Here is a 26,737-nt window from a genome sequence, read left to right on the forward strand (position 1 = left end):
TTAGAGTATGTGCCATGTGGTACTGAGAAGAATGTATATTCTGTTTTCTTTGGGTGGTGAGTTCTGTAGATATCCATCAGGTCCACTTGATCCAGAGCTGAGTTCAAGTTTTGAATATCCTTGTTAATATTCTGTCTCAATGATCTGTGTAATATTGACAGTGGGGTGTTAACGTCTCCCACTATTATTGTGTGATAGTCTCTTTTTAGGTCTCTAGGAACTTGTTTTATGAATCTGGGTGTTTCTTTATTGGGTGCATATATATTTAGAATTATTAGTTCTTCTCATTGAATTAATCCCTTTACCATTATGTACTGCCCTTGTCTTTTTTGATCTTTGTTGGTTTAAAGTCTGTTTTGTCGGAAAGTAGGATTGCAACCCCTGCTTTTGTTTCACTTTCCATTTGCTTGTTAAATATTCCTCCATCCCTTTATTTTGAGCCTATGTGTGTCTTTGCATGTGAGATGGGTCTCTTGAAGACAGCACACCAATTCGTCTTGACTCTATTCAATTTGCCAGTCTGTGTGTTTTAATTGGGGCATTTAGTCTATTTACATTTAAGGTTAAATTTGTTATGTGTGAATTTGATCCTGTCATCATGATGCTAGCTGCTTATTTTGCAGACTACTTAATGCAATTTCTTCAAAGTGTCATTGGTTTTTACACTTCAGTGTGTTTTTGCAGTGGTTGGTACTGGTTTTCCCTTTCCATATTTAGTACTTTTTTTCAGGAGCTCTTGCAAGGTAGGCCTGGCAGTGACAAATTCCCTTAGCATTTGCTTGTTTTAAAAATATTTTATTTCTCCTTTGCTTAGAAACTTAGCTTGGCTGGCTATGAAATTCTGGGTTGGAAATTCTTTTCTTTAAGAATGTTGAATATTGGCCCACACTCTCTACTGGCTTGTAGGGTTTTTGCTGAGAGGTCTGCTGTTAGTCTCATGGGATTCCTTTTGTAGGTGACCTGGCCTTTTCTTCTGGGTGCCCTTAACATTTTTTTCTTCATTTTGACCTTGGAGAATCTGATGGTTATGTTTCTTGGGGTGAACTTCTCATGGAGTATCTTCCTGGGGTTATCTGTATTTCCTGAATTTGAATGTTGGCCTGTTTTGCTAGGTTGGAGAAGTTCTCCTGGATGATATCCTGAAGTATGTTTTCCAACTTGGTTCCATTCTTTCTGACTCTTTCAGGTACTCCAATCAATCATAGGTTTGATCTTTTTATGTAGTCCCATAGTTCTCAGAGGTTTTGTTTGTTCCTTTTCATTCTTTTTTTCCCTAATCTTGTCTTCCTGCTCTATTTCAGCAAGATAGTCTTCAAGCTCTGATATTCTTTCTTCTGCTTCATTGATTCAGCTATTGATACTTCTATCACAAAGTTCTCGTGCTATGTTTTTTAGGTCCATCAGGTCATATTGTTCCTATCTAAACTGGTTATTCTAGTTAACAGCTCCTGTAACCTTTTATCATGGTTCTTGGTTTCTTTGCATTAGGTTAGAACATGCTCCTTTGGTTCAATGAAGTTTGTTATTACCCACCTTCTGAAGCCTACTTCTGTCAATTCATCCATCTTAGCCTCTGCTCATTTCTGTGTGCTGGAGAGGTGTTGTGATCATTTGGAGGAGAAGAGGCACTCTGGCTTTTTAAGTTTTCAGCATTTTCTTGTTGATTCTTTCTCATCTTCATGAGTTGTCTAGTTTCGATCTTTGAGGCTGCTGACTTTTAGATAGGTTTTTGTGAAGACTTTTTTGTTGATGCTATTGTTGCTTTCTGTTTGTTTTTCTTTTAACAGGCCCCTCTTCTGTAGGGCTGATGTGGTTTGCTAGAGTTTCATTTCAGGCCCTATTCACCTGGGTCCCTTTCGCACCTGGAGATGTTAACTAAGGAGGCTGGAGAACAGCAAAGATGGGAGCCTGCTCCTTCCTCTGGGATCTCTGTCCTCAAGGGGCACTGACCTGATGCCAAGAGTAATGCTCCGTATAAGTTGTCTGGCAACTCCTGTTGGGGGGCATGGGATCCAGGACCCACATAATAAAGCACGCTGGCTGCCCCTTGGTGGAGGGGGTGTGCTGTGCTAGGGGGAAACCCCCTCGTCTGGTCTGCTCAGATTCCTCAGAGCTAGCAGGAGGAAAGATGAAGTCTGCTGGTCTGTGGAGAGCATGGCCACCCCATCCCCTAGGGGCTCAGGCCCAGGGAGATCACCATTCTGTCCCTAAGGCCCTGGGTAGAGTTGCTGAAGTTCCTGCAGGGAGGTCCTGCCCAGTGAGGAGGGATGTGTCAGGGTCTGGCCTAAAGAGGCAATCTGGCTATGATCTGCCACAGTCAGTGTGCTGCGCTGTGGGGAATACCTCTTGGGTCCAAGCCATCCAGTTTCCCCAGCACCAGCTGGGGAAAAATGGCGGTCTGCAGCTGCAGTGATAGCTGCAGCCCTTCTCCCTCCGGCCCCCGCCCTAGCCACTTCCCCCACTGGAGTTTAGTCATTTTACGCAGCTGCATGATGGCTGCCGTCCCTTCCCTGTGGAGCTCTGTTGTTTTAGGCAGACTCCAGCTGATTGGCTGTTGAGAATCTGCACAGCTCTGTGGTTGGGACCCAAGGCCCTGGTAGGGCCTGGGCTCACGAGTGGGATCTCCTGATCTGCAGGTTGCACAGATCCATGAAGAGGCGTGGTTTCCCAGGCTGGGTAGCAGGATTACTCACTGCCTCCCTTGGCTGGGGGTGGGGGCTCCCTTTGTCCCATGTGGCTCCCAGGTGGGCTGAGGCACCACTCTACTTTTCTTTGTTCTCCATGGGTCACACCAACCACCTAGTCAGTCCTGATGATAGAACCTGTATACCTTGGTTAATGATGTAGGATTTGCATGCTGTTTTGGTTCTTGGTGGGAGCCTCCCACTGCAGTTGTTTCTAGTTAGCCATCTCAACTCCACCCCACTCCCTCAGTTTCATTCTTATGCATATAGTTATCCCGTTTTTCCAGCATCATTTATTGAAGAGACTGTCCTTTCCCCACCGTATCTTCTTAGTACCTTTGTTGAAGATGAGCTGGCTGTAAATGCATACATTTATATGTGGGTTCTCTATTCTGTTCCATTGATCTGTGTGCCTGTTTTGGCTAGGACCGTGCTGATTTTCTTACTATAGCTTTGTAGTAAATTTTGAAGTCAGGAAGTGGGATGCTTCCAGCTTTGTTCTTTTTCCTGAGGACGTCTTTGGCTATTTGGGGGCTTTTGTATTTCCACGTAAATTTTAGAATTGTTTTTTTCTATTTCTGTGAAGAGTGTCATTGGTATTTTGATAGGAGTTGCATTGAATCTGTAAATTGCTTGGTGCAGTATTGCCATTTTAATGATACCATTTCTTCCAATCCATGAACATGGAATATCTTTTTTTTGTGTGTGTCCTCTTTAATTTCTTTCATCAGTGTCTTATGGTTTTCTTTGTATAACTCTTTCACTTCCTTGGTTCAGTTGATTTCTAGGTATTTTATATAATTTTGTAGATATTATAAATTGGGTTGGTTTCTTAATTTCTTTTTCAGATTTTTGCTTTTGAGATATATAAAGTTACTGGTTTTTGTATGTTGATTCAGTACTCTGTAGCTTTACTGAATTTATCAGTTTTAACAGTTTTTTTTCATGGAGTCTTTAGTTTTTTTTAAAGTATAAAATTATGTCATCTGTATTTAAGGATAATTGGCTTCTTCCTTCCCAGTTTGGATGCCCTTTATTTCTTTGTCTTGCTTAATTGCTCTAGCCAGGACTTTCAGGACTATGTTGAGTGGTGAAAATGGGCATCCTTGTCTTGTTCCACATCTTAGAGGATCAAGACTTTTTTCCTGTTCAGTAGAGTATTAGCTGTGGGTGTCTCAAGCATGGCCTTCATTATTTTGAGATATGCTCCTTCTAGATCCAGTTGCATGAGGGGGTTTTTATTATAAAGGGATGTCGAGTTTTATTGAATGCTTTTTTTTCTATGTCTATTGAGATTATCATATGGTTTTTGCTCTTCATTCTATTAATGTGGCATATCATGTTGATTGCATTTGTTGAACCATACTTGCATCCCTGGGATAAATCCCACTTGATCATGGTGAATTATCTTTTTAATGTGTTGTTAAATTTGTTAATATTTTGTTGAGGATTTTTACATCTAGGCTTATCAGTGATATTGATCTGTAGTTTTCTTTTCTGTGTGTGTCCTTGTCTGGTTCTGGTATCAGGGTAATGCCGGCCTCATGGAATTAGTTTGGAAGTATGCCCTCCTTTCCAGCTTTTTTTTTTTTTTTTTTTTTTTTTTAAGTTTGAGTATAATTGGTAATTGTTCTTTAAATGGTTGGTAGAATACAGCAGTGAGGCTGTCAGGTCCTGGGCTTTTCTTTGATGGGAAGCTTCTTACTACAGCTTTGATGTCATCACTCATTGTTTTACTGCGGTTTTTCTATTTCTTCATGATTGAATAGGTTGTGTCTGCCCAGGAATTTATTCATTTCTTGTAGGCTTTCCAATTTGTTGGCATATAGTTGTTCATAATTGTCTGTAATTATTCTTTGTATTTCTGTGGTCTCAGGTGTTATGTCTCTTTTTTCATTTCTGATTTTATTTGGATCTCCTCATTTTAAAAAATTTAACTTTTATTTTAAGTTCAGAGGTACATGTGCACATTTGTTATATAGGTAAACTTGTATCATGGGAGTTTGTTGTACAGATTATTTCATCACCCAGGTATTAAGCCTAATACCCGCTATTTTTCCTCATCCTCTCCCTCCTCCCAAACTCCACTTCCTGGTAGGCCCTAGTGTATGTTGTTTTCCTCTATGTGTCCATGTGTTCTCATCATTTAACTCGCACTTGTAAGTGCGAACATGCAGTATTCGGTTTTCTGTTCCCGTGTTAGTTAGCTCCATCCAAGTTCCTGCAAAGGACATAATCTCATTCATTTTTTCTGGTGGCATAGTATTCCATGGTGTATATATATCACATTTTCTTTTTTCTTTTCTTTCTTTCTTTTTTTTTTTTTTTTTTGAGATGGAGTCCCACTCTGTCACCCAGACTGGAGTGCAGTGCTATGATCTTGACTCACTGCAACTTCCAACTCCCGGGTTAAAGGGATTCTCTTGCCTCAGCCTCATGAGTAGCTGGGATTACACGTGCCCACCACCATGCCTGGCTAATTTTTTTTTTTTTTGTATTTTCAGTAGAGATGGGATTTTTGACATGTTGGCCAGGCTGGTCTCGAATTCCTGACCTCGTGCTCCACCCACCTCACCCTCCCAAAGTGCTGGGATTACAGGTGTGAATCACCACACCTGGCCTTCACATTTTCTTTATGTATTCTACCACTGTTGGGCATTTAGTCTGATTCCATATCTTTGTTCTTGTGAATAGTGCTGCGATGAACATATGCGTGCATGTGTCTTTATAATAGAATGATTTATATTCCTTTGGGTATATATTCAGTAATGGGATTGCTGGGTCAAATGGTATTTCTGTTTTTCAGTCTTTGAGGAATTGCCACACTGTCTTCCACAATGGTTGAACTGTTTTACACTCCCAGCAAGAGCGTATAAGTGTTCCTTTTTCTCCGCAACCTTGCCAGCACCCATTATTTTTTGACTTTTTAATAATAGCCATTCTGACTGGTATCTGGATGGTATTGTGGATGGTATCTCATTGTGGTTTTGATTTGAATTTCTCTAATGATCAGTGATGCTGAGCCTTTTTCATATGATTGTGGGCCACAAGTATGTCTTCTTTTGAAGTGTTCATGTCCTTTGCCCAGATTTTAATGGGTTTTTTCTTGTAAATTTAAGTTCCTTATAGATGCTATCTATTAGACCTTTCTCAGTTGCATAGTTTGGAAAAATTTCCTCCCATTCTGTAGGTTGTCTGTTCACTCTGTTGATAGTTTGATTTGCTGTGCAGAAGCTCTTAGTTTAATTGGATTCCATTTTTCAAGTTTTGCTTTTGTTGCAATTGCTTTTGGTGTCTTCATCATGAAATCTTTGCCCATTCCTATGTCCAGAGTGGTATTGCCTAGGTTGTCTTCCAGGGTTTTTATAGTTTTGGGTTTTACATTTAAGTCTTTAATTCATCTTGGGTTAATCTTTGTAAATGGTCTAAGGAAGTGGTCCAGTTTCAATCTTCTGCCTATGGCTAGCGAGTTACCCCAGCACCATTTATTGAATAGGGAATCCTTTACCCATTGCTTGCTTTTGTCAGGTTCTTCATTGAATATCAGGTGGTTATAGGTGTGTGGCTTTATTTCTGCATTCTCTATTCTGTTTCCATTGGTCTGCGTATCTGTTTTTGTTCCAGTACCATGCTGTTTTGGTTACTGTAACCCTGTAGCATAGTTTGAAGTCAGGTAGTGTGATGCCTCCAGCTTTGTTGTTTTTGCTCAGGATTATCTTGGCTATTCAGGCTCTTTTTGAGGCTCCATGACTTTTAAAATAGTTTTTTTCTAGTTGTGTGAAGAACTAGAAAAATGGTAGTTTAATAGGAATAGCATTGAATCTATGAATTGCTTTGGGCAGTATAGCTATTTGAATAACATTGTTTCTTCCTATCCATGAGCATGAAATGTTTTTCCATTTGTTTGTGTCATCTCTGATTTCTCTGAGCAGCGTTTTGTAGTTCTCCTTGTAGAGATCTTTCACTTTCCTGTTTAGTTGTATTCCTATGTATTTTATTTTTTGTGTGGCAATTTTTAATGGAATTGCATTGCCAATTTGGCTCTCAGCTTGACTGTTATTGGTGTATAGGAATGTTAGTCATTTTTGCACATTGATTTTGTGTCCTGAGACTTTGCTGAAGTTATTTATCAGCTTAAAAAGCTTTTGGGCTGAGACTATAGGTTTCTTAGATAGAAGATCATGTCATCTGCAAACAGATAGTTTGACTTCCTTTCTTCTTATTTGGATGCTTCTTTCTCTTGCCTGATTGTCCTGTCCAAGACTTGCCATACTATGTTGAAATAGGAGTGGTGAGAGAGGACTTCCTTGTCTTGTGCTGGTTATCAAGGGGAATGCTTTCAGCTTTTGCCCATTCAGTATGATATTGGCTGTGGGTCTGTCATAGATGGCTCTTATTATTTTGAGATATGTTCCTTCAATACCTAATTTATTGAGTTTTTAACATGAAGAAGTGTTGAATTTTGTCAAAAGGCTTTTCTGCATCTAGTGAGATAATTATGTGGTTTTTGTCTTTAGTTCTATTTATGTGATGAATCACATTTATTGATTTGTGTATGTTGAACCAACCTTGCATCCCAGGGATAAAGCCTACTTGTTCATGGTGGATAAGTTTTTTGATGTGCTGCTCGATTCAGTTTGCTAGTATTTTGTTGAGTATTTTTGCATCAGTGTTCATCAAGGATATTGGCCTGAAGTTTCCTTTTTTTTTTTGTTGTATCTCTGCCATATTTTAGTGTCAGGATGATGCTGGCCTCATAAAATGAGTTAGGGAGGAGTCCCTTCTCCTCAGTTTTTTGGAATAGTTTTAGCAGGAATGGTACCAGCTCTTCTATGTACATCTGGTAGAATTCAACTGAGAATCTCTCTGGTCCTGGGCTTTTTTTTTTGGTTGGTAGGCTGTTTATTACTGATTCAATTTCAGAGCTTGTTATTGGTCTGTTCAGGGATTCTATTTTTTTTTTCTGGTTCAGTCTTGGAAGGGTGTATGTGTCCAGGAATTTATCCATTTCTTCTAGATCTTCTAGTTTATGTGCATAGAGATGTTCTTAATATTCTCTGATGATTGTTTGTATTTCTGTGGGATCAGTGGTAAGATCCTCCTTGTTGTTTCTGATTGTGTTTTTTTGAATCTTCTCTCTTCTTCATTAATCTAGCTAGCAGTCTATTTTATTTTTTTTTGAAAACCACCCCCTGGATTCATTGATCTTTTGAATGATTTTTCCCTTCTTAGTCTCTTTCAGTTCAGCTCCAATTTTGGTTATTTCTTGTCTTCTAGTAGCTTTGGGGTTTGTTTGCTCTTAGTTCTCTAGTTCTCTCAGTTGTGATGTTAGGTTGTTAACTTGAGATCTTTCTAACTTTTTGATGTGGGCAATTAGTGCTATAAATTTCCCCTCTAACACTGCCTTGGTTGTATCCCAGAGATTCTGGTATGTTATATCTTCGTTCTCATTCATTTCAAGGAACTTCTTGATTTCTGCCTTATTTTCATTATTTACCTGAAAGTCATTCAGGAGCAGGTTATTCAATTTACATGTAATTGCATGGGTTTGAATGAATTTCTTAGTCTTGATTTCTAATTTGATTGCACTGTGGTACGAGAGATTGTTACGATTTTAGTGCTTTTGCATTTGCTGAGGAGCATTTTACTTCTGATTATGTGATTGATTTTAGAGTACGTTCCATGTGGCAATGAGAAGAATGTATATTCTGTTGCTTTTGGATGGAGACTTCTGTAGATATCTATCAGGTCTATTTGATCTAGTACTGAGTTCCGGTCCTGAATATCATTGTTACTTTTCTGTCCCAATGATCTAATATTGTCAGTGGCATACTAAAGTCTCCTACTATCATTGTCTGGAAGTATAAGTTTCTTTGATGGTCTCTAGGAACCTGCTTTATTAATCTGAGTCCTCCTGTGTTGGGCGAATATAATTCAGGATGGTTATATCTTGTTGAGTTGAACCCTTTACCATTATGTAATGCCCTTCTTTGTCTTTTGTGATTTGTTGACTTACAGTCTGTTTTGTCAGAAACTAGGATTGCAACTCCTACTTTTTTCTGTTTTCCATTTGCATGGTAGAATTTTCTTCCTCTATTTATTTATTTATTTATTTTATTAGATTTTATTTTTATTTTATTTTATTATACTTTAGTTCTAGGGTACATGTGCACCACGTGCAGGTTTGTAACATAGGTATACATGTGCCATGTTGGTTTAATGCACCCATCAACTCGTTGTTTACATTAGGTATTTCTCCTAATACTATCCCTCCTGCTGCCCCCCACCCCATGACAGGCCCCGGGGTATGATGTTCACCTACCTGTGTCCAAGTGTTCTCATTGTTCAATTCCCACCTATGAGTGAGAACATGTGGTGTTTAGTTTCCTGTCCTTGCGATAGTTTGCTCAGAATGATGGTTTCCAACTGCATCCATGTCCCTGCAAAGGACATGAGCTCATCCTTTTTTATGGCTGCATAGTATTCCATGGTGTATATGTGCCACATTTTCTTAATCCAGTCTATCATTGACAGACATTTGGGTTGGTTGCAAGTTTTTGCTATTGTGAATAGTGCCGCAATAGACATACATGTGCATGTATCTTTATAGTAGCATGATTTATAATCTTCTGGGTATATACCCAGCAATGGGATCGCTGGGTCAAATGGTATTTCTGCTTCTAGATCCCTGAGGAATCACCACACTGTCTTCCAAATGGTTGAACTAGTTTACACTCCCACCAGCAGTGTAAAACTGTTCCTGTTTCTCCACATCCTCCCCAGCATCTGTTGTTTCCTGACTTTTTAATGATCGCCATTCTAACTGGTGTGAAATGGTATCTCTTTCTGGTTTTGATTTGCATTTCTCTGATGACCAGTGATGATGAGCATTTTTTCATGTGTCTGTTGGCTGCATAAATGTCTTCTTTTGAGAAGTCTCTGTTCATATCCTTTCTCCACTTTTTGATGGGGTTGTTTGTCTTTTTCTTGGAAATTTGTTTAAGTTCTTTGTAGATTCTGGATATTAGTCCTTTGTCAGATGCGTAGATTGCAAACATTTTCTCCCATTCTGTAGGTTGCTTGTTCACTCTGATGGTAGTTTCTTTTGCTCTGCAGAAGCTCTTTAGTTTAATTAGGTCCCATTTGTCTATTTCAGCTTTTGTTGCCATTGCTTTTGGTGTTTTAGTCATGAAGTCCTTGCCCATGCCTATGTCCTGATTGGTATTGCCTAGGTTTTCTTCTAGGTTTTTATGGTTTTAGGTCTTACATTTAAGTCTTTAATCCATCTTGAATTAATCTTTGTATAAGATGTAAGGAAGGGATCCAGTGTGAGCTTTCTACATATGGTTAGCCAGTTTTCCTAGCACCATTTGTTAAATAGGGAATCCTTTCCCCATTTCTTGTTTTTGTCAGGTTTGTCAAATATCAGATGGTTGTAGGTGTGTGGTGTTATTTCTGAGGCCTCTGTTCTGTTCCATTGGTCTATATCTCTATTTTGGTACCAGTACCATGCTGTTTTGGTTACCGTAGCCTTGTAGTATAGTTTGAAGTCAGGTAGCATGATGCCTTCAGCTTTGTTCTTTTTGCTTAGGATTGTCTTGGCTATGCGGGCTCTTTTTTGGTTCCATATGAACTTTAAAGTAGTTTTTTCCAATTCTGTGAAGAAAGTCATTGGTAGCTTGATGGGGATGGCATTGAATCTATACATTACCTTGGGCAGTATGGCCATTTTCATGATATTGATTCTTCTCTCCATAAGCATGAAATGTTTTTCTATTTGTTTGTGTCCTTTCTCTGATTTCCTTGAGCAGTGGTTTGTAGTTCTCCTTGAAGAGGTCCTTCACATCCCTTGCAAGTCGTATTCCTAGGTATTTTATTCTATTTGTAGCAATTGTGAATGGGAGTTCACTCATGATTTGGCTCTCTGTGTGTCTGTTACTGGTGTGTAGGAATGCTTGTGATATTTGCACGTTGATTTTGTATCCTGAGACTTTGCCGAAGTTGCTTATCAGCTTAAGAAGATTGTGGGCTGAGACGATGGGGTTTTCTAAATACACAATCATGTCATCTGCAAACAGGGACAATTTGACTTCCTCTTTTTCTAAGTGAATACCCTTTATTTCTTTCTCTTGCCTGATTGCCCTGGCCAGAACTTCCAATACTTATGTTGAATAGGAGTGGTGAGAGAGGGCATCCCTGTCTTGTGCCGGTTTTCAAAGGGAATGCTTCCAATTTTTACCCATTCAGTATGATATTGGCTGTGGGTTTGTCATAAATAGCTCTTATTATTTTGGGATACGGTCCATCAATACTTAGTTTATTGAGAGTTTTTAGCATGAAGGGCTGTTGCATTTTGTCAAAGGCCTTTTCTGCATCTATTGAGATAATCATGTGGTTTTCATCATTGGTTCTGTTTATGTGATGGATTATATTTATTGATTTGCATATGTTGAACCAGCCTTGCATCCCAGGGATGAAGCTGACTTGATCGTTGTGGATCAGTCATGGTGGATCCAGTTGATGTGCTGCTGGATTCAATTTGCCAGTATTTTATTGAGGATTTTTGCATCAATGTTCATCAGGGATATTGGTCTAAAATTCTCTTTTTTTGTTGTTGTTGTGTCTCTGCCAGGCTTTGGTATGTGGATGATGCTGGTCTCATAAAATGAGTTACGGAGGATTCCTTCTTTTTCTATTGATTGGAATAGTTTCGGAAGGAATGATACCAGCTCCTCTTTGTACCTCTGGTAGAATTTGACCGTGAATCCATCTGGTCCTGGACTTTTTTTGGTTGGTAGGCTATTAATTATTGCCTCAATTTCAGAGCCTGTTATTGATCTACTCAGGGATTCAACTTCTTCCTGGTTTAGTCTTGGGAGGGTGTATGTATCCAGGAATTTATCCAGTTCTTCTAGATTTTCTAGTTTTTTTTGCATAGAGGTGTTTATAGTATTCTCTGATGGTAGTTTGTATTTCTGTGGGATCAGTGGTGATATCCCCTTTATCATTTTTTATTGCGTCTATTTGATTCTTCTCTCTTTTCTTCTTTATTAGTCTTGCTAGTGGTCTATCAATTTTGTTGATCTTTTCAAAAAACCAGCTCCTGGATTCATTGAGTTTTTGAAGGGTTTTGTGTGTCTCGATTTCCTTCAGTTCTGCTCTGATATTAGTTATTTCTTGCCTTCTGCTAGCTTTTGAATTTGTTTGCTCTTGCTTCTCTAGTTCTTTTAATTGTGATGTAAGGGTGTCGATTTTAGATTATTTCCTGCTTTCTCTTGTGGGCTGTTACTGCTCTACATTTTCCTCTACACACTGCTTTAAATATGTCCCAGAGATTCTGGTATGTTGTGTCTTTGTTCTCATTGGTTTCAAAGAACATCTTTATTTCTGCCTTCGTTTCATTATATACCCAGTAGTCATTCAGGAGCAGGTTGTTCAGTTTCCATGTAGTTGTGCGGTTTTGAGTGAGTTTCTTTTTTTTTTTTTTTTTCAGGGAGAACTGTACTTTATTGTAGCCACAGGGCAAACTGCTGGAGACAGACCCATGGGCCCCGACCATTTCCACCACCGCAGAAACCTGCCGTGTGCATGGCATCACGGACAAACAAATCACAAGCACACAAATCTCTGAGTTCCAGAAATCTGATGAGTGCCAGGTGGGGTGCACATTTGGGAAGATGCCCCAGCACGGCTCTGAAGGCTCTTCCTGGGGGAGGCCTGCTCTCTGCTGCCTGCTCCTTCTGGAATTCAAACGCCAGGCAAAGGCAGCTGGCCCCAGGCCAGATAGGTCCTGGCTTCCCAACCTTGAGCTGTGCAGTCATTACCTAGGTGCAGGCTGGGCTACAGGGACAGCCAAGCTGAGAAAGGACAGGTCCTCGCAGCCTAGGCTGGGCCACCGCTTGGTTCTTGGTCTCACTCCCCGCTGTGCCGCGCTTTGCCTGTCAGATGGCGGCGCTGGGCCTTGCTGGTACGAGTGGCCCTTGGGGGCTTCTTGGAGTCCTGGGTCCGTTGGGGATGTTTCCTCTTGACCTTTTTGCGGCTGTGTGCATGCAGTGAGGCTGTGAGAGAGGAGATCCGCTGAGCGAGCAGGGGGTCTCTGGACTTCCTGGGCAAGGCTTTGGTTGGCTTCTCCATGGATGAGGCCGCCTCCTCAGACCCGTCTCCAGACCCTCCCTCAGGTGGGGTCAGCCCGAGCAGCCGGGCCCCTGAGAGGTCCAGGTCACTGATGGTGGTCACGGTGACTGTGTGGTTGGGGTGGTCATACTGCACCGACTCCGTCTTTGCTGTCACCAACTGGTCCAGCTCATCTGCCTCCTCCACCGCCTCTTCTCTCTCTGCCAGCATCTTCAAGTATTCCTGGTGGCGCTCCTCCCGAAGCTTCCTCTGCTCCTCTTTTAGCCGCTGCTTAATCTCCTCAATGGCTGCCTTCTTCCACTCGACCTTCCGCTTGTGGAAGCCAGTCAGGTACTCCCGCCTCTTCTCCTCGTCGAAGCTGAGAACAGCCTGGGCCGCCGGTCGTCACCATCTTTCCTCTTCTTCTTGTTGCGGCCCATACCGGTGAGGCGGGCGACTTCCTCTCCCTGGAGACACTTCCGGGTGTCTTGAGTGAGTTTCTTAATCCTGACTTCTAATTTGATTGCACTGTGGTCTGAGAGAGTTTGTTGTGATTTCTGTTCTTTCACATTTGCTGAGGAGTGCTTTACTTGCAACTATATGGTCAATTTTGTAATAAGTGCGATGTGGTGCTGAGAAGAATGTATATGCTGTTGATTTGGGGTGGAGAGTTCTGTAGATGTCTATTAGGTCTGCTCGGTCCAGATCTGAGTTCAAGTCCTGGATATACTTGTTAACTTTCTGTCTCGTTGATCTGTCTGATATTGACAGTGGGGTGTTAAAGTCTCCCATTATTATTGTGTGGTGTTCTAAGTCTCTTTGTAGGTCTCTAAGCACTTACTTTATGAATCTGGGTGCTCTTGTATTGGGTACATATATATTTAGAAAGCCCTTTTTGTTGAATTGATCCCTTTACCATTATGCAATGGCCTTCTTTGTCTCTTTTGATCTTTGTTGGTTTAAAGTCTGTTTTATCAGAGACTAGGATTGTAACCCCTGCCTTTTTTTTTTTTTTTTTTTTTTTTTTTTCCATTTGCTTGGTAGATCTTCTTCCATCCCTTTATTTTGAGCCTATATGTGTCTCTGCATGTGAGATGGGTCTCCTGAATACAGCACACTGATGGGTCTTGACTGTTTCTCCAATTTGCCAGTCTGTGTCTTTTAACTGGGGCATTTAGCCCATTTACATGTAAGGTTAATATTGTTGTGTGTGAATTTGATCCTGCCATTATGATGTTAGCTGGTTATTTTGCCCGTTAGTTGATGCAGTTTTTTCCTAGCATTGGTGGTCTTTACAATTTGGCATGTTTTTGCAGTGGCTGGTACTGGTTTTTCCTTTCCATGTTTAGTGCTTCCATCAGGAGCTCTTGTAAGGCAGCCCTGGTGGTGACAAAATCTCTCAGTGTTTGCTTGTCTGTAAAGGATTTTATTTCTCCTTCACTTATGAAGCTTAGTTTGGCTGAATATGAAATTCTGGGTTGAAAATTCTTTTCTTTAAGAATGTTGAATATTGGCCCCCACTCTCTTCTGGCTTGTAGAGTTTCTGCCAAGAGATCCACTGTTAGTCTGGTGGGCTTCCCTTTGTGTGTAACCCGACCCTTCTCTCTGGCTGCCCTTAACATTTTTTCCTTCATTTCAACTTTGGTGAATCTGACAATTATGTGTCTTGGAGTTGATCTTCTTGAGGAGTGTCTTTGTGGTGTTCTCTGTATTTCCTGAATTTGAATGTTGGCCTGCCTTGCTAGGTTGGGGAAGTTCTCCTGGGTAATATCCTGAAGAGTGTTTTCCAATTTGGTTACATTCTCCACGTCACTTTCAGGTACACCAATCAAACGTAGATTTGGTCTTTTCACATAGTCCCATGTTTCTTGGAGGCTTTGTTCATTTCTTTTTACTCTTTTTTCCTCTAAACTTCTCTTCTCACTTTATTTCATTAATTTGATATTCAATCACTGATATCTTTTCTTCCACTTGATCAAATTGGCTGTTGAAGCTTGTGTATGTGTTACGTAGTTCTCGTGCCATGGTTTTCAGCTCCATCAGGTCATTTAAGATCTTCTCTACACTGTTTATTCTAGTTAGCCATATGTCTAATTTTTTTTAAGGTTTTTAGCTTCCTTGTGATGGGTTCGAACATCCTCCTTTAGCTCGGAGAAGTTTGTTATTACTGACCTTCTGAAGCCTACTTCTGTCAGCTTGTCAAAGTCATTCTCCATCCAGCTCTCTTTTGTTGCTAGTGAGGAGCTGTGATCCTTTGGAGGAGAAGAGGCTCTCTGGTTTTTAGAATTTTCAGCTTTTCTGCCCTGGTTTCTCTGCATCTTTGTGGTTTTATCTACCTTTGGTTTGATGTTGGTAACCTACAGATGGGGTTTTGGTGTAGATGTCCTTTTTGTTATGTTGATGCTATTCCTTTCTGTTTGTTAGTTTTCCTTCTAACAGGTCTCTCAGCTGCAGGTCTGTCGGAGTCTGGTGGAGGTCCACTCCAGACCCTGTTTGCCTGGGTATCACCAGCAGAGGCTGCAGAACAGCAAATATTGCAGAACAGCAAATATTGCTGCCTGATCCTTCCTTTGGAAGCTTTGTCTCAGAGGGGCACCCACCTGTATGAGGTGTTAGTCGTACCCTTCTGGGAGGTGTCTCCCATTTAGGCTACACAGGGGTAAGCGACCCACTTGAGGAGGCAGTCTGTCCATTCTCTGAGCTCAAACACCATGCTGGGAGAACCACTGCTGTCTTCAGAGCTGTTAGACAGGGACATTTAAGTCTGCAGAAGTTTCTGCTGCCTTTTGTTCAGCTATGCCCTGCCCCCCGATCTCCATCTCTTTCTTTTGAGCCTATGTGTGTCATTAAATGTGAGATGGGCCTCTTGAAGACAGCATATCAATGGGTCTTGTTTCTTTATTCAGCTTGCTATTCTGTGTCTTTTATTTGGGACATTTAGCCAATTTAAATTCAAGGTTAGTATTGATATGTGCAGATTTGATCCTGCCATTGTGATGTTAGCTGGTTATTTTTTAAACTTGTTTATGTGGTTGCTTTATAGTATCACTGGTCTGTATACCTCCGTGTCTTCATGTAGTGGCTGGTAATGGTCTTTTCTTTCCATATTTAATGCTTCCTTCAGGAGCTCTTGTAAGGCAGGTCTGGTGGTTATGAATTCCTTCAGCATTTGCTTGTCTGAAAGGGGATCTTCTCTCTTTTTTTCCTTAGTCTAGTTAAAGGTTTGTTGATTTTGTTTATCTTTCCAAAAAACTAACTTTTAATTTGGTTGATCCTTTGCACTTTTTTGTCTCAATTTCTTTTATTTCTGGTCTGATGTTTATTGTTTCTTTCCTTCTATTAATTTTGGGTTTGTTTTTTCCTGCTTTTCTAGTTCCTTGGGGTGCATTGTTATGTTGTTTATTTGAAGTCCTTCTATTTTTTTGATATAGGTGTTTATGGCTATAAACTTCACCCTTAGTACTGCTTTTCCTCTATTGCGTAGATTTTGGTATGTTGTATTTTCATTTTCATTTATTTCAAGACATTTTAAAATTTCTGTCTTAATTTATTCATTGATCCATTGATCATTCAGGAGTATGTAATTTAATTTCCATGCACTTGTGAAGTTTCCAAGACTTCTCTTGTTATTTTGGTTTTATTTCTAACTTTATTCCATTGTGCTTTAAAAAGGTACTTGAAATTATCTGGGTGTGGTGGTGTGTGACTGTAATCCCAGCTACTCAGGAGGCTGAGGCAGGAGAATCACATGAACCTAGGAGGTGGAGGTTGCAGTAAACTGAGATCACGTCATTGCACTCCAGGCCAGGCAACAGTGTGAGACTCTGTCTCAATAAAAAAAAAAAAAAAAAAAAAAAAAAAGAAATTAAAATAAAAAGGTACTTGATATGATTTCTTCTTTTTTGGATTTGTTCAGACTTGTTTTGTGGCCTGATATATGGTCTTTTTTGTAGGATGTCCTGTGTGCTAGTGAAAAGAATGTGTATTCTGTAGCAGTTGGTGAAATATTCTGTAAATGTCAGGCCTCTTAGGTCTAGTATGTAGTTTAAATCTGATGTTTCTTTGTTCTTTTAAAAATTGTGGGCCAGACATGGTGGCTCACGCCTGTAATCCCAGCACTTTGGCAGGCCGAGGTGGGTGGATCACGAGGTCAGGAGATCGAGACCATCCTGGCCACCACAGTGAAACCCTGTCTCTACTAAAAAATACAAAAATTAGCCAGGTGTGGTGGCGGGCACCTATAGTCTCAGCTACTTGGGAGGCTGAGGCAGGAGAATGGTGTGAACCCAGGAGGCGGAACTTACAGTGAGCCAAGATCGCACCACTGCACTCCAGCCTGGGCGACAGAGAAAGATTCCATCTCAAAATAAATAAATAAATAAATAAAAAATTGTGGTAAAATATGCATAACGTAAAATTAACCATTTTAACTACTTGTTATTGAACTATTCAGGAACGTTAAATACATTTACAATGTTTTGTAACCATCACCACTACCTGTTTCCAGAACTTTTTAATCATCCAGAACAGAAATTCTGTAGCCAATAAGTGGTAACCCCACCTTCCTCCTGCCCCTGGTTTCTGGTAACTTCTGGTTTCTGTCTCTGTAGGTCACTCATATAAGTGGAATTGCACAATACTTATCCTTTTGTGTCTGGCTTATTTCACTTAGCATAATGTTCTCAAGGGTTGTCCACGTTATAGCATATATCAGAATTTAATTCTTTTTTTGGCTGAATAATATTTCATTGTACGTATATACCACAGTTTGTTTATCCATTCATTTGATAGTGGACACTTGGGTTGCTTCTAGCTTTTCGTTGTTGTAAATAATGCTACTGTGAACATTGGTGTGCAACTATCACCTGATTTCTTTTTATGGATGAATAATACTTTAATGCATGAGTATACACATTTTGTTTATCCATTCATCATTGGATTATTTCTACCTTTGGACTATTATGAATACTGTTGCTGCAAACATTTATGTACAAATATTTGAACATCTATTTTCAAGTATTCTCTTGGGTATATACCTAGAAGTAGAATTGCTGGGTTGTATGGTAATTCTGTTTAACTTTTTGAGGAACTACCAAACTGTTTTCCGTAGCAACAGCACTGTACCATTTTACAACTGCTCAAACGATATATGAGGATTTCAATTTCTACATATCCTAGTCAACACTTTCTTTATTTTTTTAAAAACTTATAACCATCTTAGAAGATGTGATGTGGTATCTCACTGTGGTTTTGGTTGCATTTCCCTAATGACTAATGATGTTGAGCTCTTTTTATGTGCTTATTGGCCATTAGTATGTTTCCTTGGGACAAATGATCACTCAAGTTCTTTACCCATTTTTGATCTGAGTTGTTTTTTTTGTTGTTGTTGATTAATATAACTTACATTATATCCATTCTGTCATCATGGTTATTAATGATTATGTAATTGTCCATTGAGTTGATGTATTATATTTTATTTTCTGATTCTTTTTTCTCTTATTCTTCCTACTTCGATACCCACTCCAAACTCCAGATTCTTATTTCATCTTCCTATTTTGCACATATACTCCTTCCCAGACTTGAGATATGTTAATATGCCATTTCTCAAAGGATGCTCTATAGAGCACTTACATTAAGATCACCTAAGTGAGCCTGTGTGTGTGTTTGTGTGCTCGCTTGCTGGAAGGGTGGACATGTTAAAAGTTTACATTTCCAACCTTGCTCTAGACCTGTTGTGTCACAGTGTTGAGGACATTGTGTACCTTTAGAAACAGTGATACATGTTACTTGAAGAAACACTGCATACCTTTTAAAAAACTGTTTTGTAAAATTTACTTTATCTTAAAGACATTTCCTTGTTGATATATGTATGTATAATCAGCTATATCATCATTTTAATGTCCATGTGTGTATCATAGGTTTTATTTTTAAAAAAAAACCCATGTTATAGGACATTCAGATTATTTATAATTCTCCATGGTTATAAGTCATATTGCTTGCTTCCTGTAAATCCTTTAAAGACTTGTCTGGTTATTTCCCTGGGACAAGCCCTTAGATATATTATTTTTGGTCAAAGTATATACTTTCCTTTTTTTTTTTTTTTTTTTAGATGGAGTCTCGCTGTGTCGCCCAGGCTGGAGTGCAGTGGCGCGATCTCGGCTCACTGCAAGCTCCGCCTCCCGGGTTCACGCCATTCTCCCGCCTCAGCCTCCGAGTAGCTGGGACTACAGGCGCCCGCCACCACGCCCGGCTAGTTTTTTGTATTTTTAGTAGAGACGGGGTTTCACCATGTTAGCCAGGATGGTCTCGATCTCCTGACCTCGTGACCCACCCGCCTCGGCCTCCCAAAGTGCTGGGATTACAGGCTTGAGCCACCGCGCCCGGCCCAAAGTATATACTTTCAAAAGGATTTTAGTGCCAAATTGCCTTCCAGAAATGTTTTCCCAGTTCATATTCATACCAGGAATTATCCTAGTATCTGCTTCTCTAGAGCTTTGACTTCCTTATGTCTATACTTTTATTATTCTTTCAAATCTTGGTCAATAAGCAAAAGGTAGTATCTTCTTGTTTTGACTAATGATTTAACTCATGTTAATTATTTCTATATAATAGGTACAATCTTTCATATTATTCTCTTCTGCTAGATTATTCCTTTCCCCAGGATCATACATATCTTTGAGTCTTATATTTATTTTTATTCACCCTTACTGGAACCTTGCCTGGGTAGTCACTGAATAAATTTTTATATATTTGACTTGAATTATCAAAAATGGTAGATTCTTCAACTCTATACTCCAGATTCAGAACATATAATTGTTGATTTTTAGTCTTATCTGCACACTGATTCTGACCACAGTCAGGAGCTTTATCTTCACAGAGTTCTTGGCTTTATATTTAAAAAGTTAATTTGAATTAATTAAAATGTAGGGTTAATATTTGAACAGAAGTTATGGTAATTTTGTTGGTTGGCCCGGAAAAGAGAAAAGAGGAAGATTATTTAATAAGGTCTTATGTCTATAAGTGGGTATTACATAGGAGATAGAAGGAACTTAAGCTCTACCTATAAAAATTTAGGCTAGATATAATTTTAAAAATCCAGTGTGGTTGTTATGAGACTTTAAAATAAATTCCCTGGTGGAAAATTTAAGTATTTTGTGAAAATTTGTCTGCCTCTAAAGGGCTCAGGTGGAACCTTTTCATGGAAAGGGAAACTATAAATTTCTAAAGGATAGGGACTGTGGCTTCTTTTGCTATTTTTTAATCTCTTAAAGCCACAGCCAAATTTAGGTTCTGACTGCCAGGTGGCTGCCCAGAATGTACCCTTACAAGAGTTATTAAAGTATGAATGGCAGTGTAATAGGGTGGATTAAGTTGTGTTTTCTAGAATACCTGGCAGGAAGAGAGGTAAATATGGTAGGAAGGAGTGACACTTGTAGTGGAAGGAGTATTTGTCGGAAAGGTAAGTAACATTTCCAAGGGAACATGTTCCAGCAATGAAAGATGTTGCTAAACTGTTTTCTAAGGATGGTGAATCCATTTAAGTGGTGAGTACAATTTAGGGCCAGAAGTGATTTGCTTTAAGCAATAGGAGAGTCTGCATACCACCAGCAGTCCTTTTTGTGGTTGTTCTCCAAGCAGAGAACAGCCTCCTTCCTAAATCTTGAATAAAGGTCCCTTGGTGGGAGATGGGTATGATCTACAGATGTAGAGTAGGTTGAGGAACCCAGAATTCCACTTTAGATGTATTATGTCTGAAATACCTCTGACACATTCAAATAGATTTGTCGTGATTTGACTTTGGAACCCTTTTGGGCAGAACCAAACCTTATGAACTGGAAGTATAGTAGCAACTTTTCAAAGAAAATTTATGTGGGTCATTTCATTTTTTAATCTCAGCTTTTCTAAAACGTAGCTTTAAATATTAATTTTTAATTTAAAATTTAAATGCTTAGGTGTGTAATAAAGGTACTTGGTTAACTCATTATAATCCTTCCACAGAATTTGATTTTGATCATGTACTTATTTGACATAGATAAACATTTACATTTTTAGTTATGTAGTGGGGCGTTGGAATGTACAGCTGCTACTATTCACATCTGTGTGGATTTTCCCCATAAACACTGTAACATACCTTAGTGTGCTTGCTCTGTGTTTTGGAGCTTGACTTCTTTGCTCAATTCTACACTTTTAATGGAGTCTTGAGAGAGAAAGTGTGTGTGTGTGAGAGTGAGAGAAAGAGGGAGAAGGCTGCGTTCAATTTGCCATCTTTAACATAATTTTAAATATTTTCTTAGGTTATATTACAGTGTTGATACTCAGTTTTTTTATAGGTTTACATGGACAAATGAAAAAATAATGAGAAACTAATGTTGTGAGAGAAATAGTAAGTTAGAAGACATTTTGTCTGATTTCATACCCTATTAGAAGAATATCTTGATTTTAAAACTGCTGCCCATTTTTGTGTTGTTGGCTCATTATTCAAGTGGATATGTAGTTAGATCTAAGGCCATTCTGTTACTGATGAGCTCTGAAATGAAGGCTTATGTTTTTGTCCTAAAGCAGAATGCATTTTTAATTAGAAAGTTATGTCAAGAATCAGAGCTGCTTAAACCATGAGTGGCTTCTCAACTTGGGTGAAATTAGTAACAGGTTTTTACTCATCAAGAAGATAAAGTCAGCAATGGTTTTAAACATTATGATTTCTGAGATTTTTATGATACTTTTTTCATAAGACTATGTCCCATTCAGATGCCCAAATACGATTTTAACTGAATGCATATCTATATATGCATAAAGATGTTTTAATTTAAGCACTATTTAAATTGTTTTATATACCATAGTACTCTTGCTTGATTTGAAAAATACAGGTTCACACACTAAAAGCCCTGACCTCACCATTATGCAATATATACATGTAACAAAACTGCACTTGTGCCCCTTAAATTTATACAAATAAAATACCCAAGTTCAACAATTGATAACAAATATTGTTATTTTTCAATTAAACTTAAAAAAAAAAAAAAGATGGGCCAGGCACGATGGCTCACACCTGTAATCCCAGCACTTTGGGAGGCCAAGGTGGTTGGATCATAAAGTCAGGTGTTTGAGACCAACCTGGCCAACATAGTGAAACCTCATCTCTATTAAATATACAAAAAAAAAAAAAAGAAAAAAAAAGAAAACAAATTAGCCGGACTTGGTGGTGGGCCCCTGTAATCCCAGCTACTAAAAAAACAAACAAAACAAAACATAAAACAAAATCTAATGATGTGAACAATTGTTTAAAAGCAAAATATCTTAAGACTTTTTTTTTTTTTTTTTTTTTTTTTTTTTTTTTTTTGAGACAGACTCTTGCTCTGTCACCCAGGCTGGAGTGCAGTGGTGCAATCTCGGCTTACTGCAACCTCTGCTTCCCAGGTTCAAGTGATTCTCCTGCCTCAGCCCCTGGCTAATTTCTGTATTTTTTGTAGAGACAGGGTTTCACCCTATTTGCCAGGCTGGTCTTGAACTCCTGACCTCAGGTGATCCTTCTACCTCAGCCTCCCAAAGTGCTGGGATTATAGGTGTGAGCCACTGCACCTGGCTATCATAAGACAATGAAAAAACAGCATTTCCTACACCATGCTTTCCGACTTCATGTCTCATTCTGGATATAATAGCCACCTTCAACTCTTAATTGCTTATTCTGGTATTTACCTCTATTTTTCTAAATAATATTTTTATACAATCATTTCTTGAGTTTTTAGTTTCAGATTTTATCTCTTGACTTTCTACTATGAAATATAATCTGTCAGCTTTTTTATACATTGCTCCTTTCCCATGTCTTTTAAAGTATGTGATATTATTTGGTTAAATCAATATTCAATGTTTGTATTATTAATATTATGACTATGTATGTATTATTCACAGCCAAGCCACATATTGTGCTGTAATTAAATTTCCTTTCTACTAGAACTTCTGTTTTTCCCAGGCATTAATGATTATACTGTTCCCTTTTGTCTGCTTAGTTTTCTATTTGATTATCACTAATTCATCACCAAATTGTCTGAAAGAATTATGAATCTCTCATTATATTTAAACATCAGATTATCTGTTAGGTTTTTCTTCCTCTCTCCCTCCTTTATCTTTTTCTTTCTCCCTCTCTCTCTTCCTTTCTTTTATTCATTTGGATATCCCATCTTAGAGTCTCTATCCTTCTGCTCCAATCTTAAGCCTACTGCTCACCTGTCATCCTGGGATCTCCCTTCAGTTCTCTTCTGTAATGTCTTCTATTCTTTCTTGGATCATGTCTTCCTCTTTCATGGTTTACTCTCTTAGTTTGGAGAAGCGTGTACCCCAGCAGCTTCCTCAGAAAGGGCACAGGAGAGGGAAAAATTATTTTTAAAGTTTGCATATCTGAAAATGTCTTTATTCTTGGATGTGTTTGATAGTGTGACTGGCTAAAAAAATGGTAGGGTTAATGAAAATTTCACCACAAATCTTAACATTCTTAAAAAAAAAATGCCCAAGGAAAGGTCCAATGAGGGCTAAATTTTGTGTTTATTTGGAAAGATGCAAGCCGTCTGAATCTGATCTAGTTAAAAGTAACCTGTTTACCTCTCTGCTTTTTAGCTCGAGTATGTGTAAAATTTTACTTAGAAATTTCTAAGATTTTCCTTAGACTCTAAAAGGACATGTATGAAGTTAGACTGAAGTTATAACTGTTCCCTCCACAAGAGAAGGAGCGTAAATAAAGATCCTGGTGGGTAAGGAACACCAAATGAAATACTTTTCTAGGATTAGTGTTCAGGATTATTTATTTTTTTCTTTATACATAAGAACTGTAACATTTTCCTCTTACATTTTTTTTCTTTTGTACAATGTTAGGAGCAAGAATCTTAAAACGACTTGAAAGTTGTGAAAGTTGTCTTGCCATTATTTTTTGTTTTTATTTTTACATATTTTAAAAAAATTGAGGTGAAATGGACATAATGATTAATCATAAAATTAATCATTTTAAAGTGGAAATTTCAGTGGCATTTAGTACATTTATAACTTTGTACAACTGCTTCCTCTATCTAGTTCTAAAACGTTTTAATCACTGTAAATTGTGGAAACGTGATACTGATTCTTTTCATAGAACATAAACTTTTATCTTTGCTTCAAAATTTGGTCTTTATATATTAGTAACTCTGGAAATAACCTATTTATTATATTCTGACCATGCAATTCCTTAAAAATGAACTACCTTGTGGATAGTTTATAGTTTTCTTATCAGAAAATCACAAAAGTGTATTAAAGTCCTTCCTGCCTATTGTGTTCTTTGAATTTAGTAATATAGAAATTAAATTAGGACATTTTTTGTATAAAAAATTAGATTAACATTGTCTTTATTGTTTTTGTTTTGGGATGTTTAAAAATGCAGTGCTACAGAACTTTGAAAATGCAGGCTAGAGAGTAGGAAAAATCTCATCAAGAAATGGTTCATTTAACAAACAAGTTAATAGATCTGTAAATGTTTCTTTCTTTCAGCAGCTCATTATGCTGCCATTTGTCACATGGCATTGGATGATTATCATTGTCATTCTATGTTGGAGAGTCTCCTATGAACAGGCCTAAAGTGGGTGGAATTACATGGAGAATAATTCTGGTACCTTTCAGGGGACGGTAAGAAAAGGGAATAGGAAAAGGGCCAGAGTTTGCTTTTAAACATTTTAAAGTATTTTTCCCTTCACAACTCTTCTTAACATTTAATTTTTAAATACAGATGGGCTATTTTTCATTTTTGTTTCAGTGTGTAAGTAAATACCACATAGTGATCAGTCAGACCTAACAATCTAGCTAACTATGGAGCTTTATAATTTAGCACACAGCTGTGATTATTAATAATTACAGCTAATATATTAATTAGAAGATAAAACAATGAAAAATCAATTACATATGTTAATGAAATGTAGGTATACAAATACATGCATATATATAATAATTAAGTGTAATTATTTAGACCAGTGGTTCTTACAGTGTGGTTCCCAGACCAGCAGCATTGGCATCACCTCTAAACTTGTTAGAAATGCAGATCCCACTGAATTAGAAACCCTAGGGATGGGGTCCAGCAATTCGTTTTAACAAGCCCTCCAGATGATTCTGATGCAAGAACCATGCTCCAGTTTGAGAATCACTATATTAGACCCCGATAGGGTGCCTTCCTGTGTTTTTGCTGAAATTGTATTTGGAAAATTGTTAGGCCTGGCCAAGAAGTCTTGATGTAAAGATAAAAATGAAATAATTTTCTGTGTTTTAAAATTATCTTCCCTCAATATTTCTTTGCAGTCTGTCTTCCTTGTACATTTTTACAAATTTTAGAAAATACGATCTATACAACTTTAAATTTTGACCTTTTTTGGGCTTAACATTATGGGATAAGCATTGTCCATATTATTAAAAATAGTTTGTAAACACAATATTTAAAGGCAACTTAATAGTTCATAATTTCATCCTCATAATTTCCACGTTTGTACTATGGAAGGTTATCTTTTTAGTAGGAGGGATGAAGTTCCTTGCCTACTTTACTATCTTTATATAAACTTACTAATATCTTCTCACATTGCTAAAGAGGTTGACTAAGTTGGTAAAACTGTAAAGCAGGCAATAGTGGGTACTTAAAATGTTAATTTATTAGATAAGTTAACTTATATAATGTAATACTTTAAATATTCAATATATAAATATAATCCATTAATAATTTGTTATTTGTGTTTTTCATTTATGCCTTTTCTTTTTGACACCTCCTCTAAGTACTTCCTATCTCCTCAATTTTTGGACCTTGATTGCTCAGTGTTTCATTCTTTGGTCTAGTTCTTTTTGATTCACTTCTTTCATCGCATATGTTCTCAGTCTTTGGGTCCTATCTTGAAGGCTGTAATGGCAGGAATTTGGAGACTATGATAAACAGTTGAAGAAGACATTTTGAGACTGATTAGCTTTCCCTCGCCTTTAATCTCAGTGCAGAGGCACTTGTTTACTTGAGTTTTGTGGTTAATAGAGAGTCTTTGGAATCTGATAAAATACCTCTCCACTTATTAGCTGTGTGTCTTTGGCAAATAAGTTAGTGCCTTTGATGTTAGGTTTTCTCCTCTATAAAATACGGGGAAAATAGTATTTATAGATTTGAACATTACATTATATTTAATTTATAATTTATAGATGTGAGCATTATATTAAATCTAAGGTGTTAATATAGTATCTGACACATAATAAATCCTCAGTAACTATTAACTATTACAATTAGAGGTACTATTAATGTTTGTTTAACTCCAGAGCCAACTTTGTATAGTTGCTGAGATTCTAGTTTTAGCCCTTCATTTTTGTGACTAATAATGCTTAAATTATTTATATTTCATGTTAATGGAAAACTGGCTCTACTTTCTTTTATAGTTATGTATAATCTTTAAAATTAAAACTTTTAAATTTTTAGGGAAAAAGTGTTTTAAGCAGGCATAATTTCAGAACCGTATTTTATTTTTCTCATTTAAAACTTATATTCCATCTCACAGAGGAAGTTACCTTTGTTAGAGTTGTTTTATTTTCACTGTCTTTATGATAAGTATTACAGATTTCTAGAAATTTATAGAGAAAAGTATATATTAGTGCTGATATGGTTTGGCTGTGTCCTCACCCAAATCTCATCTTGAATTCCCTTGTGTTGTGGGAGGGATCTGGTGGGAAGTAATTGAATCATAGGGGCAAGTCTTTCCCATGCTGTTCTCATGATAGTGAATAAGTCTCATGAGATCTAATGGTTTTAAAAAGAGGCATTCCCCTGCACAAGCTCTCTCTCTGCCTGCTGCCACCCACATAAGATGTGACTTGCTCCTCCATGCCTTCCACCATGATTGTGAAGCCTCCCCAGTCATGTGGAACTGTAAGTCCATTAAACCTCTTTTTCTTCTCAGTCTTGGGTA

General features: G+C 38.1%; 2 protein-coding genes across 2 annotated transcripts in view; one reads left to right on the forward strand and one right to left on the reverse strand.

Annotated features, from left to right (window-relative positions):
• CTNNA3 (catenin alpha 3) overlaps positions 1–26,737 on the forward strand; it is a 1,853,344-nt gene that overhangs the window by 14,914 nt on the left and 1,811,693 nt on the right. The window lies entirely within an intron of this gene.
• Positions 12,169–13,252, reverse strand: LOC103216107 (nucleolar protein 12-like). The gene is given in 2 exon segments (XM_073019554.1): positions 12,169–13,186; positions 13,189–13,252. Coding segments are annotated over 2 exon segments (639 nt in total). The 5' UTR covers positions 13,238–13,252; the 3' UTR covers positions 12,169–12,596.

This window comes from Chlorocebus sabaeus, chromosome 9, assembly GCF_047675955.1.
Source record: "Chlorocebus sabaeus isolate Y175 chromosome 9, mChlSab1.0.hap1, whole genome shotgun sequence".
Lineage (NCBI taxonomy): Eukaryota > Metazoa > Chordata > Mammalia > Primates > Cercopithecidae > Chlorocebus > Chlorocebus sabaeus.